The sequence below is a fragment of the Myotis myotis genome, unplaced genomic scaffold (assembly GCF_014108235.1).
Source record: "Myotis myotis isolate mMyoMyo1 unplaced genomic scaffold, mMyoMyo1.p scaffold_m19_p_8, whole genome shotgun sequence".
Classification (NCBI taxonomy): Eukaryota; Metazoa; Chordata; class Mammalia; order Chiroptera; family Vespertilionidae; genus Myotis; species Myotis myotis.
In genome coordinates, this window is record NW_023416390.1 from 12,948,483 (window position 1) to 12,964,682 (window position 16,200).

The 16,200-nt window shown below is 44.7% G+C and overlaps 1 protein-coding gene across 4 annotated transcripts in view; it reads left to right on the top strand.

The window, feature by feature from the left end:
* The window catches only part of PARD3B (par-3 family cell polarity regulator beta), a 916,117-nt gene that overhangs the window by 884,066 nt on the left and 15,851 nt on the right, over positions 1 to 16,200 (top strand). The window contains exon 23 of one of the 4 annotated variants that reach the window (XM_036319104.1): positions 6,592 to 6,816. The exons of the other annotated variants lie outside the window; for them this stretch is intronic. Within the exon in view, the coding sequence (XP_036174997.1) occupies positions 6,592 to 6,637 (46 nt within the window). The 3' untranslated portion in view covers positions 6,638 to 6,816. Of the gene's footprint in view, positions 1 to 6,591; positions 6,817 to 16,200 lie in introns of those variants that run through there. 4 annotated transcript variants of the gene reach the window in all.

Here is a 16,200-nt window from a genome sequence, read left to right on the forward strand (position 1 = left end):
TTTATAGGGGGCAGGGGGTGTGGGCCGTGAATGTAGGTGTGAAATATATAACCTAACTGTATAAAAATATACTTGTTACATAAAAGTGTGTGTGATTGGCTGTTCTTGATTCGGAGAAAGGGCACTCTCCATGTTCTCCATGGACTCTTTCTGTGACGTGAAAGGTAGAGCATTACAACTGGCTTTGAGCCTTTGTTTAACCAATTCTCAGGTAATGCCTGTGTCATGAGCTTGAAGTCTACTGGGAATGTTGGGGGAATCAGAGATATTCATATGAGATGGCTACACTCGGAGAACTTCTCTGAGTGCCTAGCAATGATGACTGAAGGAATTAGGAGACATTAGGCAAAGAAGAAGTTAGTCCTCTCCCTCCTCCAAAGCACTATGTATATATATGTGTATGTATATGTATACATACGTATGTACACACAAGTGTATGTATATGCATACTATTCTGGGATGATTTGAAAATAAATATCATGATAAAAGTCATGATGATGGTGGGAGTGAGGAGGAGGACAGTAGCAACTGATATGCATTGATGGCTTGTTCTGTGCTAGGCACTGTTCTAAGTGTTTTACAGGGATTAACTCCATTTAATCCTCACCATAAGTGTGTCACCTCGGTACTATTGTTTCTCTACTTTATAGTGAAATTAAAATAACTTATTGAATATCTTGCCAAATTTTAATTCAGTGATTACCATATGCAACCAAGATGAGTCATACTTTCTGTTAAAATTATCTTAAAGCCACAGTCATCTGGAATAAAAACAGAGGTCTGCCATCGTCTTGCATCCACTCCCTTTTCCTGCCCTCAGGGCCCCATTTTCACCTGCCCTTCAATGCTAGCTACCCCTCTTCTAGCCCTGTCTACACACCTTGTGCCTGTCACTTCCAAACCTAGCCCAGCATGCTCCTCATACACCATAACAAAGAGTTAGAGGCAGATTTTCAACATTCTCTTTACTTAACTGGCAATTCTTATTATGAAGAATCATGTTAACCGATGGCAACCCTAGGACACTAAATGGCATTTTTACATGTTTTTCTTTGAAATCTGATTTTGCAAATATTCAGGAAAGTGCTTAAAGGCAAGAAATTTCAGCAGAACCACAATGGAAAGCAATTCTTTGTTGACCTACACTTTCCAATATGGTAGCTCCTATCACATGATATTGTCAATCACTTAAAAAGTGACTGGCCCGAATGAGAATGTGCTTTAAGTGTAAAATACACAGTGGGCTTCAAGGATTTAGTATAACCACCTCTGAAAATGTGAAAAATCTCGTTTGTTACTTTTATATTGCTAACATGTTGAACAGATATTTTATATATATTAGATTAAATAATACAAATTATGTCTGGCCGGTGGTGCTCAATGGTTGAGCATTGACCTATGAACCAAGATTCACTGGTTCAATTCCTGATCAGGGCACATGCCCAGGTTGTGGGCTCAATCCACAGTAGGGGGCATGCAGGAGGCAGCTGGTCAATGATTCTCTCTCATTATTGATATTTCTATCCCTCTCCCTTCCTCTCTGAAACCAATGAAAACATATTTTATAATAAATAAATAATATAAGTTGTTAAATTCAGTTTCACCTATTCCCTTTTGCTTTTTAATGTGGCTACTAGAACAATTGTAATGAAATCGGTGACTTTCGTTATTTTTTAAAACGAAGAGGCTGCACACACACACAGTGGTGGACGCGTCGGCGGCACCACCCTGGTTAAGGCAAGGGCTCGCGCTCAACCTGAGCCTTCTTTTTTGGAAAACACTCTCTTTTTGTTGCCCCTTAAATTGTGCATAATACCAGGCACACCTGGATTTCTGGATAATTGCACCCACAAGTGGCTACATGCAGGCACAATTAGGTGCTTGCAACTTGTTTGAAGGCACAGGTGTCTAATTGCGCCCACAAATGGCCATTTGGCAGGCACCACTCGTTGTGCACACAGCTGATTATGGGCAGAAAATGGCAACAACCAAAAAGGAGGCCTGGAGAGCAGCGGCATGAAAATAGATCCCAGGTAACCCCGCCGCCTTGGTGCGATCCCGCCTTCCTTTCGGCCTTTTCCGTGGAATGCCCACGTAGGTGTTTATGGCGAGAGGCATAGTTGGAATGCACAGGCTGAGAGATGAAAATGTGCGTGCCCCATTGCACACCGTGAATGCTGTCTTGGGCTTTTAAGTAAATTGGGGCTAACAAAACCCACATTGTCAACCTGCGTAGCCTTAAAGTGGATTCCGCCCTGCTGGGACCGCCTGTTTATAATGGCTAAAAATGATGGAGTGTGTGAGAATCCCCGGGGACCCTTTGGTAAATAGTCGTGTTTAAGGGGTTAATCCAACCTAATGAATCATTTAGTGGGGATGCCAAGGCCAGAGTGGTAGCCTCAGGAAGACTCCCCAGGCATTTATTGAAATGGGGGGGGGGGCAGGTAGGGGGGAGCGAGGCCAGCCTCGAAGCCTGGAGCTGTCGGGCGGGTCAGCATCTGCAGGCGGGAGTAATTGATAGCCCAGCTCTCCTAACAGCTGCAACAACAAGGCTGGACATGGAAACACGCTTCCTTACACGGATTCCAGTGTCCACAAGAAAAGTGGGGAGACACCGGGGCCCTGCCTCTTCAACCTTTAGTACGGGAAGTAAGAAGTCTGCGTTCTCTCTCCCCTGGTATTTCAGGGGTGGGGTATTCAGTAGTGTGGGGGTCTCTTGCAGAAAGCAAGCCTAATCAGCACTGTTGATCAGAAGTACCAACCTTCAGGCCACAGTAGATTTCAGTGCTTAAGTGAATCCACACCGTTTCTTCATCAGCAGCCCGTGTGGGTGAAACAGAGGGCCCGGCATTGGTTTCTGAGCTCTAGGAAGGCTCCTTGGACGAGGTGGGGAAATTCAAACTGCAGAAGCTGGACCCATTTTTTCCGGGACAGGAAAAGGGTTCTCTCCAAACGAGCGGCTGCTTTCGTCGTGTGTGTTTATTTGCAATATAAGTGAGTTCATGATTTACCCGCCTTGACAAATCCTCTGTCTTGGATCTTCACGTCCCTTTGTGTCTGCTCTTTATTTACGACGAGAGCTGCCTATTCTTGAATGGCAACGCTATTGTCATAAATCTCCACAAAGAGCCAATTCCCAGTTCAAGTTATTGCAGCAGAATACGGGGAAGACAGTTTAAAAACACACATTGATTGTCCTCTTTTATAACCTCCGTGACGGGCTCAGCTCTGAGCTTCTTCCATCTTGACTGGACTGCGGCTCACCCTCATGTCAACTTACTACAGTTCCTTTATCTGGAAGGCAATTCTCCATTATGCTTTTCTCTGTTGGTGCCTAATAGCCAAGGAGGGTTGATGAGAGATTACTGAAGAATTTTCTTCACCTACAGTATTTCAGCTCATATGATTCCTCTTTCTTTCTTTCTTTCTTTCTTTCTTTCTTTCTTTCTTTCCTTTCTTTCTTTCTTTTTCTTCCTTCCTTCCTTTCTTTCTTTCTTTCTTTCTTTCTTTCTTTCTTTCTTTCTTTCTTCTTTTTAAAGGCACAGTGGAAAATATTCTGTTTCCTATTAGTAACCTTTATACATAGACTGGAGATATTCATGAAAATATATTTTTTTAGGTGTTTGGTGTAAGCACAAACAATGATTTAGATTTTACAATTTTATAAACTTAAAGTCAAAATTTCCCTCTCCTTGCCTCCTTGCCTGTTACTCGCTGCCCAGTAACTGGAGACAGATTGGCACTGGAGGGGACTAGCCTGGAGTGGGAGTTTTCTGTTGTTCGGAGGGATTTGCAGGTTTTCAGTCTGGGCCAGGTGTCCCTGCACTTGATTATTTTTTAAATGTTTTTCACAAGTTGTAAACGTTGACACCACATACATGATGGAGATTTCCAGTTTCCCATTCTTCATGGAAGGAGCTAACAAGTGAAAAGCTGAACAGACTGAAAATCAGCAAGTGTTCTCGGTCCCATAGAGAGGTGAGGACACAGCAAGCCGCTGTCCCCGAGACAGGAGAGCTGGTCTGGGGTCACCCGAGCAGAGACTATGGCAGAACCCCTGTGGGACCAGCTCTAGGGGAGGAGACCCTGTGTGTAGTCATGGATTGCTGGAGGCTCAGTGGGGACAACGCTGAATTAAAGACTCTAGGGCAGTGGTTCTCAACCTGTGGGTCGCAACCCCTTTGGCGGTCGAACAACCCTTTCACAGGGGTTGCCTAAGACCATCCTGCATATCAGATATTTACATTACGATTCTTAGCAGTAGCAACATTACAGTTATGCAGTAGCAACGAAAACAATTTTATGGTTGGGTCACAACATGAGGAACTGTATTTAAAGGGCCAGAAGGTTGAGAACCACTGCTCTAGGGGGACCCAGTCATGGGCGCTCCCACAGTCTTAGGACATTGACCTCCAGGAGCTCAAACAGATTCTCACAGAAAATACTGAGAAAATGCCCTTGAGCTTCCAGCACAGGAGAGAAAAGGGGCCATCTTGAACTTGAACTTGAACCAGAGCACTGTTCTTAGCAAGGCCTGCCCTCAGGGAACTAGCTAACCAGCCTAACCTGCTGGGGGCTTTACCAGGGCCTAAATGGCCTGGGGAAGGGAAACACCCACTCCAACTGGCTCTGGCCTTCCATATGGGAGAGGGAAGGACCAGACTCCAGCCCACTCTGCCATCTGTCCCCTCTGTGTGGGGAGAGAAAACTTGTGTGAACATTGTGTGGCTCACATTTCAGAGGCACAGACTCCCTGAAAGACTGAGACCTGGTCACAGGACTGTGCAGTGCTTCGCCATCATGCCCCACCCCCCGCCCCCATGACCAAATGCCTATTTAAAGCAGTTATTTACCCAGTACATTATGTCTACCTATCAAGAAAAAGCAAGAAAGCATATTAAAAGAAAACGATTGGAAAGATGGAGCAAACATTAGAACCATACAAGGCAGGGATGTTGGAATTATCAGACCAGGAATTTAAAACAACTATGATAATATGCTAAGGGCTTCAGTGAATAAAGTAGAGAGCACACAAGAACAGATGGGCAATGTAAGCAGAGAGATGGAAATCCTAAATAAGAACCAAGTACACGGTGCCTGTTGTAAGGCGAAGCTCTTTGTCTATTTCAAACGTCTGAGTACGATCTGCGTTGTAAATTTCTTAAGCCGTTCCTCCAAGAAGCCCAGAGCCGTGAGCTTCTACACCAACACAGCTACTTCCATCCTGTGGTCTCAAGAAGAAAGTCCTACATTCACAACCACAGTTGACCAGAAGACTCACACTAGTATCTTGTGGGGTCTAGTCTAAGATGCTGATATAGAAATCAGAGGTCTCAAAGAGTCAGTGGTGGTTTTCAAATGAGTCACTGCATCATGAAAAATCATAGAAGTCACTTGTCAAGAAGAAGATGTTTCTTCTTTCTAATTGTTTTCATTTCTTTATAAACCACAATTATATCTGGGGTATAGATTTTGTTTTATTTAGTGTTTTCATGAAAAGGGTACTTAATTGAAAAGAATTCACAATCAGCACTAGAATAGATGCGACTTATATTTGGTGGTTGATATCACGCTGTCTATATTTAGTCCAATGTTCTGAATAATAATACCACAGCCATCAGAAATAGTTTATCCTCTTCTCTAAATTTCTGACATGTAAGAAATCCTTTAATTATTGGGAGCTCCTGGCACCTTGTTGTATTGGCATTGACTTTAATTTCTCTCTGTGGGTTTCTCCTTTTCTAATGTACTGTTGAGTGCCCCTGAACGACAGGGATACATTCTAGGCAATTAGGAATTTTGTCAGTGTGCGAACATCATAGAGTGCACTCACAGCAACCTAGATGGTGTAGCCTACTGTACACCTAGGCTGTGTGGTATAGACTATGGCTCCTAGGCTACAAGCCTGTACAGCATGTTACTGTGCAAAACAACACAAGAGTCAGCCAAGCACAAGAAAAAATTATGTGGTCCAGAGATGCAGTAACCAGATGTATGAGGCTGCTGCCAGCATCCTATTTTATAGCAAACATTTTTTATATAAGTAGAAAGAACACACTCTGGAATTTTGATGAAAAGAATAGTTTAGTAAATGCATAAGCCATAGTCATGTATTACCATTATGAAGCATTCTGTACTATCCATAATTGTATGTGCTATACTTTTATAGGACTGGTAACAGAGTACGTTTGTTTACACCAACATTGTCACAGACACATGAATAATGCGTGTGCTACGGCATCGCAGTGGCTACAATGTCACTAGGTGATAGGAATTTTTCAGCTGCATTATAATCGTATGGGACCACTGTAGTATATGCAAGCTGCCGTTGACTGAACTGTCGTTATTTGGTGCGTGGCTGTAGAGAGAGCTGCTGAGGGAGACTTCTGTTTTAGATGAGCACTCCGGACTGGGCTATTCCTGTTGGGTTTTTGCTTTTCATTGATTTGGATTGTTAGAATCTTTTTCTGCCATAGACCCTAGCCAGGACAAATGGTGGGAAAATAAACAGAATTGCTAGTCTTTATCAAATGGGAAATATTTACTCTGCTACGTTTCTTTTCCTGATTTCTCTTCCTCTCTCTTTTCCAGCCTTCCATTTATAGCCAAGCTTTGCAAAGAGCAACAGACCCACTAGGAGTGGGATGAGAATGGAAGTGGACTTAAGAGATGGAAAGCAACGGCCATAGGCTCCTTAAGAAGCAGGGTCTTGTCTTGCCGCCACTGTATCCTCAGCCTTGCCTAGCACGTGGCACATAGTAGGCATTCAACTAAATTTTAAGGCAGAAAAAGAAAGGAAGGCAAAACCCAGGAAGGAATATGCGGCCAGCTGAGGAGGGAAAGTGCAGACATTCCACGGTGCAAGTGCAGGAAGGACAGTTTTCTACTTTCAGTCAGATGGGGTTTGAGTGGATCAGATGGGGTTTGGTTTGTATTAAATCAGATGGGGTTTGGTTTGTATTAAATTTTGTTGGTTTTCTAATTCAGTTGTGAGAATTCTTTCATTGAAAGCAAATTTTTTTTCGTTCTATTCTTTTTTTATATTTCTGTCATTTGGAAAAAGGATTTCTGCATAAAGCATTTCTCAATGCACAATCGTTGAGATGACTTGGCATGTTTTTCAAAATTTCAGTTTTGAATAGTTTGTATATCTCTCCCAGAAAATTATTTCCAAAACTCAAATTTTTTATTTTTGTTATCCATCCAGACCTTAATTTTTTAGATGCATTCAGCATTTTTTTTCAAGCATTAGTGATTGGAGTTTTTCCAGACAAGTAATGCATTTTGTAAGTGTGGGATTTTCTTTTGTGTCTTCTGTGGAGCCAGGGCATGCTCAGTTTAAGAGCTGGTAAAGAAAAAGGAGAATGGGACAGAGTAAAAAGAGTCACCCGTAGCCTTGATTCTGGTGGTGGCTCAGATGTGTACATGTGTAAAACCTCGTGGAACTAAATACTTCCAATGGACACATTTCATGCATGTAAATTATACCTTAGTAAATTTTGAAGAAGAAGAAGGAAAAGGAGGAGGAGGAGGAGGGGGAGGAGGAGGAGGAGGAGGAAGAGGAGAGAGGAGAGGCCCATTTTTATCTGGGCTTTACTTCCAGGCCACGTCCTGGCAGAGCTTGAACGCTCCAGAAATCTTCAATCCCTTCATGGTCCCTGGTGAACTCCAGCTCCCTGAGAGCCCTGGATGCCCTGGCTCGTGCTCACTGCACTTTCAGAAGTGCAGGGGAGAACCCAAGCAAGTCTGGCTGCCTTGTGCTGCTCCAGGAAAAACAGGTTTCCATGTTCTTAGGCCATGGAACAGTCTGTTTGCCATTCAAATAAACACCATGAGCCTCATTACTCCTTTTATGAAATCAGTGTGCCGCAGGATGAGGTTACTGTCTCATAAAAGGCAGGCTCTCCAGACCTCTTTCTCAAAGCAGCTCCAGACCCAGGCCCATCTCCAATGCGCTATGTGAACAGACACACAGGCAGAGATGAGGATAGTAGAGGCTGCATGTGTCTGTGGCTGGAAGGGAGAGGCGCAGGCTGAAAGAGACAGGAAGTCACTGGTGTCTTCTCTTTGATTTACGCCCTTGAGGTCTAAGCAGGCAGGAACTTTCCCGGCAGGCTTTATATTTATGCAACTAATTACTACTTATTTGCAAACTCTCATTGTTGTCACCTGTTGGATAATTGCTAGAGGACCAGGGTGTGGAATTATTCACTTTTTTTGGAAATAGATTAACATAATTGCATATGTAGTTATGAAAGTTAGTTATTGGCACAGGCAGCTAGGCCTCAAGGAAGTTTCTCAAGGACTAAAAATCCATTGGGTACCCTCCCATGCTCCAGCCTCTTCTCTTTCCCCACCCACTGTCCTCTTGTCTCAGTTCAAAGAGGGAATTATTCTTGGCCTTTTGCTTTTCGCCTTCTCCAGCCTGGAGATGTTGGAACCTGGGCCAAGCTGTGGCAACTGAGCTGCCTTGAAGCTCCTCTCTCCCCAGGTGGTTTCTAAAGTGGATGGCCATCTGTCCTTTCTGAGAATGTTATCCTCTGGAACCTGTGTTTATACCATCAGGTTTGCTGCTCCACACACTAACGATAGGTAAGCATAATTGGCCTCCCTCTACATTATTCACATAGTGAGGTATATCAAATACAGGGCAAAAATCTCCTGGCAAACATAACTGAAAAAAAGTCCCAGGGTAGACTTATCTTCAGGCTCAGCTCCCTAGCAACCATTAGGGGAAGCCATTAGGACTTGGCTCCCTTCTCACCATCTCTTGACTCTAGTGTATTGGCCCCATTCTCGGGCGAACTCTCCTGCCCTGGGGTTGAGATGGGTGCCCACAGCACCAGGCCTTTCTCCTATCTTTTTAGCCACTTGAGCAAAAGACGCCTTCTCTCATTTCAACGGGTCCAACAAAAGTCCTAGAATTATCTCAGGCCGCTGTGATGGGGTTGTATACTTAGGCATAAATAATCACTGTGCCTGGGATGGGGGAGGAGAAAAGGGTGGAAGGTTCTGATGGATAGGCCCGGGTCACATTCCACCTGTGGAGTCATGGGTAGAGTCACTTCAGCTGAATGACATGAACTGAGAGTGGAATCATTCCAACGTGGACTGAATCCCCAAAGAATAGGATAGTACACCTGGGAAAGATGGGGCAGATGCTAGGCAGAAAGAACAGCACCTTTCCTCTGCCCCAGCCCTGATGACAAGGAAAGAAGGAGAAAGATAGAATCATGGACGAAGGGGAAAGTGAAGATCTTATTGAACACTCATAAAAGGCAGAATGAGTGCCAAACCCTAAAAAATGATCTGTCAGACGAACGCTCCAAAACTGCTTTCTATTTCTGGGTCTGATTGTCATCTGACCCACAGGCTTCGAGAATGTTTCCTCCAGTAAATGCAATGCAGTGCTTGATTCGTCCAGATAGTTCCACATAAAAGAGAAAGACTAGAGATGGGGATAATATGTCTCTTTTGAGATTATGCGTCATGGTCTTTTGGCTGCTCCCCAACTTCCAATGGGTTTGGATGTATGCATCATGCTCCCTTCATAGCTACACACACAGTTGTGTTTGTCTTTCTCTGAGAACGTGAACAATCTTCCAGTGATTCCTCCACAATTCCCAGGAGGTGGCATCACAGTGGACACACTAATAAATAGCAATTAGTCTTAAAGAATGTAACTGAGCTGCACCAAAAACAGAGTGTACATGTTAGTATATCTTGTACAGTTTTTTTTTATGAACATAGTCTATAAATATTGGGAAAGTGGTAATAACTTGCCTCATACCCATCTGGAGGAAGCAGACTTTTAGAATAGAAAAGGGCCTCTGGACATACTTGAATATTTGTAAGACTGAGAAAAGCAAGTAATACATTATGGAATCGGGAATAAGCAATAAAAGTTTGGAGCAGGAAGAAAAACAATAACAATAATGATAGCCAGTCTTGATCAAACACTTATCATGCCCAGGCAGCCACTGCACTAAGTGAGTTACAGATGTTCTAATTTAACCCTCCTAACTACTCAGTGAGGCAGGTAAGCGTTACTCTCCCAATTTTACCGATGAGGAAACTGAGTCTATATTATAGAGGACAGCAGCTTTCCTAAGTCACGGGTCCATTAAATGGAAGCCAAGAACTGTTTGCGCCTAATTCCGCTGCTATTTCATCTCACTTCTTAATGTTTGTAGTGGGGTCTGTACTGATGGTTAAGATTGCTGCTCTGCTCAAAGTTGGCTGAGACCTAAATACAGGCACATCCAGAAGTAGAAAAGGGGAGCAGGAGAGGCCCCCGCAGAAGCAGATAAGAGATCTGATGTTGAGGTCTTCAGAGACAAAGAAGTCCATCCAGTTTGAACAAAAACCCAGGATCCCAACGGGCAGAGAGGAACACAGCTTCTTGTCAAAGACTAAAGACAAAGAGGTTCTATTAGCACCAGGAAGGTCCGGCAGCAAATGAAGACACCCAGCCTTGGGTATTAAGATTCAGGGCTAGGACTTCATTTCCTTGAAGGAGTTTAATGGGTAGGGCAGAAGCTCAGGCCTGGAGAAAGTGGAGAGGTAATGCTAATACTACCTTATAATAGAGGAAGGCTTTGTCAGTTACACAGTGCGTTTCCACACAATCTTCTCCCAACAACCCTATGAGTTTGGCATTATATTCCCCACATTTGAGTGAAGAAAGTGAACATGAAAATTTCTTACTCAAAGCCAGTGGCAAAGCCAGAACTTAAACCCAGGAGTTTTGACCCCAAGCCTAGGACTCCTGTTTACCATAGTGCAGCTGAGCCAACCATGACAACAGAAACTCATCAACTGGAGCTGGTGTCCGAGATGGGAGCGTGGTCACTAGGCAACAAGAACGATGCCAGTTGGTGGGGGAGAAAGGTCCGTGGCTAGAACTCAAATGAGAAGTTGTGTGTGTTTTCCTCAGTTGGCAAGTGTAAGTCCCACTCAGTTTAAAGAAAAGAGGACTCCTGTTCCCACCAGGGATCTAGCATTCATTTCATAAGTATGATTTCAAGTGCCTTCCATGTGCCAAGCACCGGGAAGTCAACAGTGAAGCAGTAACAGTCCTTCCATTGCGAAGCTCATAGTTGACTGAGGGACACATGAGGAAACAGACAATTAAAGACAGTGGTCAGCAGCTCCTCAGAGGCAGAGCTTTTCCCTAAGCAAGTATAACGTCTGCACTTCATGAAAGATTTTCCATGATCTTATATAATTTCACCATATAAATTTAAACCAATTATGACTTGATCTTCGAATGTTACTGACATTGCTCAGTAGGTTCATAAGAAGGGCATCTGACTCAGAAATAGGGACCAGGAAGAACCTTTCTTGGCCTCTGAGCTTTTCTACCCAGTACCCTGCCGTTTTTCAACTGCCTCGTGTATAGGGTCATCATCTCTCACCATCCCCTTCTCTCCACTTGCCCATCTCCAACTCTTCCTTCAACACTTTCTTACTGTTGAAGACTGTGTGGAAGGACTATTACTGCTTCACTGTTGACTTCCCTCATCCAAACGCTTACCTCGAGCAGGAATCACTTAGCACTGAGCATATGTTCCCTGGCTTGTTTGGCATCGCCTTTTTTGTCTATCAGGCTAGGTGGTAAGTCTTTGGGGTAGGCATTGGGGTGCCTACCTTTTCATAAGTGCTTGATATTTCGGGGATCATTTAGCAGAGGCCCCAACCAAGGAGTGAGGTGGCCCTCTAGGCTAGGTCAACATTAGGAGTTGCATCCATCCAGATTTAAGCTACAGTATAGAGGAAAGATAAGAGGATTATTTTTAAGTAAGCATTTAGCAGCTTCTAAAAGCAGTTCTGATTATCTATCCCCAACAAGTGAATGGTTCCCTGAAGCCATTTCTTTCTACTGGAAGCAGCACCCAGAGAAGAACAAGTGCATCTAACTGTAGTTATGTTCCCCATCTTGATTCTCTGTGTTATTATTTTTCTAAGTGGTGGGGATAAAAGGTAATTAACAGTTTAATCCATTTTTGTTGTTGTTGTTGCCACTGTTTTTAAACCTCAGCTCAGTGTGTTGCACGCTTACAAATGACTCTAAGATTGTTAAAACTCTGAGGAGTATTTTTCAGCTTCTGGTTTTGCCAAATTGTACTTCACTAAACTTCACTTAATCAACTAAGTAGAGAATTCCCCAATGGGATGTTAGGGGAGGATAAGTATGTTGTAAATAAAACGATTAAGGGGCTAGTTCACACCTCATCAAATTGCTTAACCACCTGATAACAGTTAACTACATACATTCCTCATAAAATGCATGGGGCAGGGAGGCAAATTAGGATCCAGTTTTTCTGAAGTGGGACACACGTACCCTTGAACTGAGGTCTGGCATTACTCTGCCGTGGGCTGGATTAAGCTTGCACAGTATCACCTTGTTGGTAGGGAAGGTATCTACATAATGCCTCTCAGTGGGGAGAGCAAGGTCACATCCAGAAATCCCATTAGGGAAGGCAAGTTTCCCTTCATAATTGCAACCTTTGAGTCATGGGAGTAATATAAGATCTTAGGATCTTCTTACCCTACTTTTCCTCTAGTGCACTTTCACCCATACCATGGCCTTCTCTCTTATGAGAAGAAAAGCACATATTACTTTACAGATGGAGAAACCAAGGCACAGATAAGTAAAGAAGTCCAGCCTGGTGACCTGGCAGAGGTCAGGCTGAAACGCAGCAGTGTGACCTGAGGTCCATGTGGACTAGAGCCTGTGTGGTTTCCTGGACTTGAAATCGTAACCCCCACCCCAGTGACTCACTGGGGAAACCTATTCATTTTCCAGGGTTGAAGATAAGGCCTGAGACAGTGAAATGACTTGTCTGAAACCCCCCAAGGACGGGGTCCCTTCTCCATTCTGCAGCTCTCCCTAACACAGAGCCATTTACAGAGACTTCATTTTTTTAAGATGTAAAGGTGATCAGGGATAGTGGTAGAAATTTCAGTCATTTCCCAGGGCACGTTCCCTCTTCAAAGTGAGCGGTTTGGATAGCATGCATCTATACGTAGAGGATGTAAGGATGTAAACGGAGTACAATGATGCAGAAATCTAGCGGGTGACATTTATTCCCATGGGGCAGGGGCTGCACCCCTAAGTGGCTATGGGGGCAGGTCAGGGCTGTCAGGAGAGAAGCAGGCAGAGGGACAACCTAAGGAGGGCTATGTCCCTGCCTCCAGGGGGTGGGGGAGGGCAGCTCCCACTGTTACCACCTTAAATGAAGGTAAGGCCTGCGTTTAAAGGAAAACAAAAAAGCTGCATTTTTTATGTGAAAGCCTAAATGTCAGCAACTACCTGAAAGAAATGTTAAACACCACGTAAGCCTATACGGTGACTCTATGTGTGTATATCCAGAGGGGCCTACATGTTGCAACCTCTGTTAGAGGATTTTCCGCACTGACACCCACTGATGTGGAGTGGGACGAATAGGTAGGGGTCATGGCTCTCGGTCATAAATTTTGAATTTGTTTACAGATTTGTTTACTTGCTCATTCTAGATCTTTGGACAATCACCTTAAACTCTATATAAAATATACAGTATTATTTTTTTAAGTGATTGTGGCTTCAAATTCAACAAGTATTGAAGAGTTTTGTGAAGTTGGTCTTTTTGTTTGTTTATTGCTGTTTCTTAGTCAGTTCTCATCACAACCCTGCAAGGGGAGGAAAGGCAGGAGTAATATCCCCATTTTACAGATGAGGTTACTGAGGCTCAGAAAGAGTTAGATCACCTGGATCATAAGTCAATGAAATGCCTTATTCAGTTCAAGCCCAGTCTAGTGCCTCTGAGCCTCACACTCCCCCCACTATGCAGAGGTGCACCCCAAGATCCCTCAAGACCGGAAACCCTAGAGCACCTTGAGGTCCTCAGGGAAGCCTAGGCCGCATCTCTCCTGAAGTTCAAGGGCATGCTGGCATGGGGCAAATGGTAAATACGTTTTATTTAGTAATTAGGGGCCCAGTGCATGAATTTGTGCACCTTGAAAGGAACTGTGGGCTGCAAGGCTGCAGTGGACCCAGGAGCAGGTCTCAGACCATCCTCCGTGCCCAGCCGGGCCCCTCCCGCCATGGCCCCTGGTCCCTTGCCTGCTGGCAGCCCCTCTCCTGCTGCCACCACTCCCATGCACTGACAGAGCCAGCCCCACTCCCACCTGCTGATGTCTCAGAGTGATTGGAGCCAGTGCCAGCAGTGAGTGCAAGCTGCAGCTGCTGCCCCGATTGCCCCTCAAGAGCAGGGGGAGGTGGAGAAGTCCTCAGGGGTGATCAGGGCCAGCAGTCACCACTTGCATCCCCTGACAGTGCCAAGCAATCGGGGCCAGCGCTGGGCGCCAGCAGTGGGTGCTAGCAGCGGTTCTGGCAGTGGCTCCGGCGCTGGTAGCAGGTGCGAGCAGGGCCGGTGCCTGCAGCAGGTGTGAGCACCAGGCAATACTGCAGAACACAGGAGCAAAGAATTTTCAGTAACCACCAGAGGCTCACCCTTATGACAGCGACCAGCGCCCCACCTTGGTCTGGTGCCCCTGCTCACCTGCTCCACCATCCCGCCGCGGCCGATGCCTACCATGTTCCATGCCTGCCCCCTGGTGGTCAGCATATGTCATAGCTACCGGTTGTTCAGTTAGATTGTTCAGTTGGTCCGCTGTTCGGTCTATTTGCATATTAGGGTTTTATATAGAAAAATGGCTCCTTCATTTTAAATCACTTCAGCATTTACTTTTAATTAATCCCTTTAAATTAGATGCCTCCCACTTATAAATATTTGCTTTTCTATGATAAGCTTTTATTTAAATTATTAAAGCTTCAGCTACGTGACTGATTTTAAGAATCAAGATTCCGCTGTGCTGATAATAGAATTCATGGATAAAATGGGAAAACCATCTCATTATTGGTACACATGCCAGCACCAAACATGACCGAGAGCAAGGCAACACTCAGAAACAGAAGCGAGCGTGGCTGTGCAGTGCTCTCTGAATTGCTCAAGGAATAAGTCAATAAATCAGTGAATTAGAGAAAAAAATGGAGGATGGAATAACATCTGAAGGAGCTCGCTCATAACAACAGCTTGTCTTGCTGCATCTTTTTTAAAAGCACTTATCAGTGGCTCCGGACCCACACATTCGTTTGCTAAAGGGAGTGGAGGTGGGGGCATAGGAGGGGGTGACTGTACAAGAACATTGGGGACAAAGAGAAGAAGAAGGAATGATGAGAGGCATTTCATAGTGCCAATCAGTTTGAGCTATAACAAGCCTTGATTTGCTAACTGCTCAATTTTACCAGCATCAAAGGCAAGATGGAACCCGGGGAGGCTGGGCTGACAGTCGGGCTATATTACAACAGAAGGAGAAAGGACAAAGAATGCTCTAATTTCCATAAAAGGAGATTGGAAAGTAACAGGTTTGTAATGATGTTAATAACCAGCCTTTACCAGCCGTGTAATGAGCAGCCACAGGATGAAGAGACCAAGGCACGAACGGGCAGCTCAGTACCTAAGACGCTCTTAATAACTTTTATTATTTGTTGAAAATCACTTCCACAATATAGTTCAGTCACCTTGGTGCTATAACCCCATTTCGTCGGCAGAGAATGAAAGCTGAATAGAATGTGATGGTTTTCAGAGTCCGTCCTGCTGATGCTGTCTCCAAAGGGTTCTGCCGAATAATGAGAGGGATTCTGGGTAGAAGGGCTGAGTGGGGCCAGCAGCTGAGCCTTGTGTGCCCACCAGCACCAGCCTGGGCCTTTGGGACCTGCTCAGCACAGACAGGAGATGAGGTCCAGGAATTACTCTCCAGACTTTGGTGAACATTATCATGAGGTGCTTCAGTTCTACATCAAAAGCAATACAGAGCCCCGCTGGCATGGCTCAGTGGTTAAGCATCGACCTATGAACCAGGAGGTCACGGTTAGATTCCTGGTCAGGGCACATGCCTGAGTTGCGAGCTCGATCCCCAGTGTGGGATGTGCAGGAGGCAGCCAATCAATGATTCTCCCTCATCATTTCTCTCTCTCCCTCTTCCTTCTTGTATTAGGTGGTGGAAATGGAGACTGGACCCATTCATTGTCTTGGCGCTGGGTATCAGGGAGGTTGTTAGAGTAGAGACCTCCAAAACACACCCACCATGAGTGTGGCTGAAGCAATTATCAACAGCCACTGTGCCTCCTTCAGTGTGCCCCCTCCCATTGAGGGC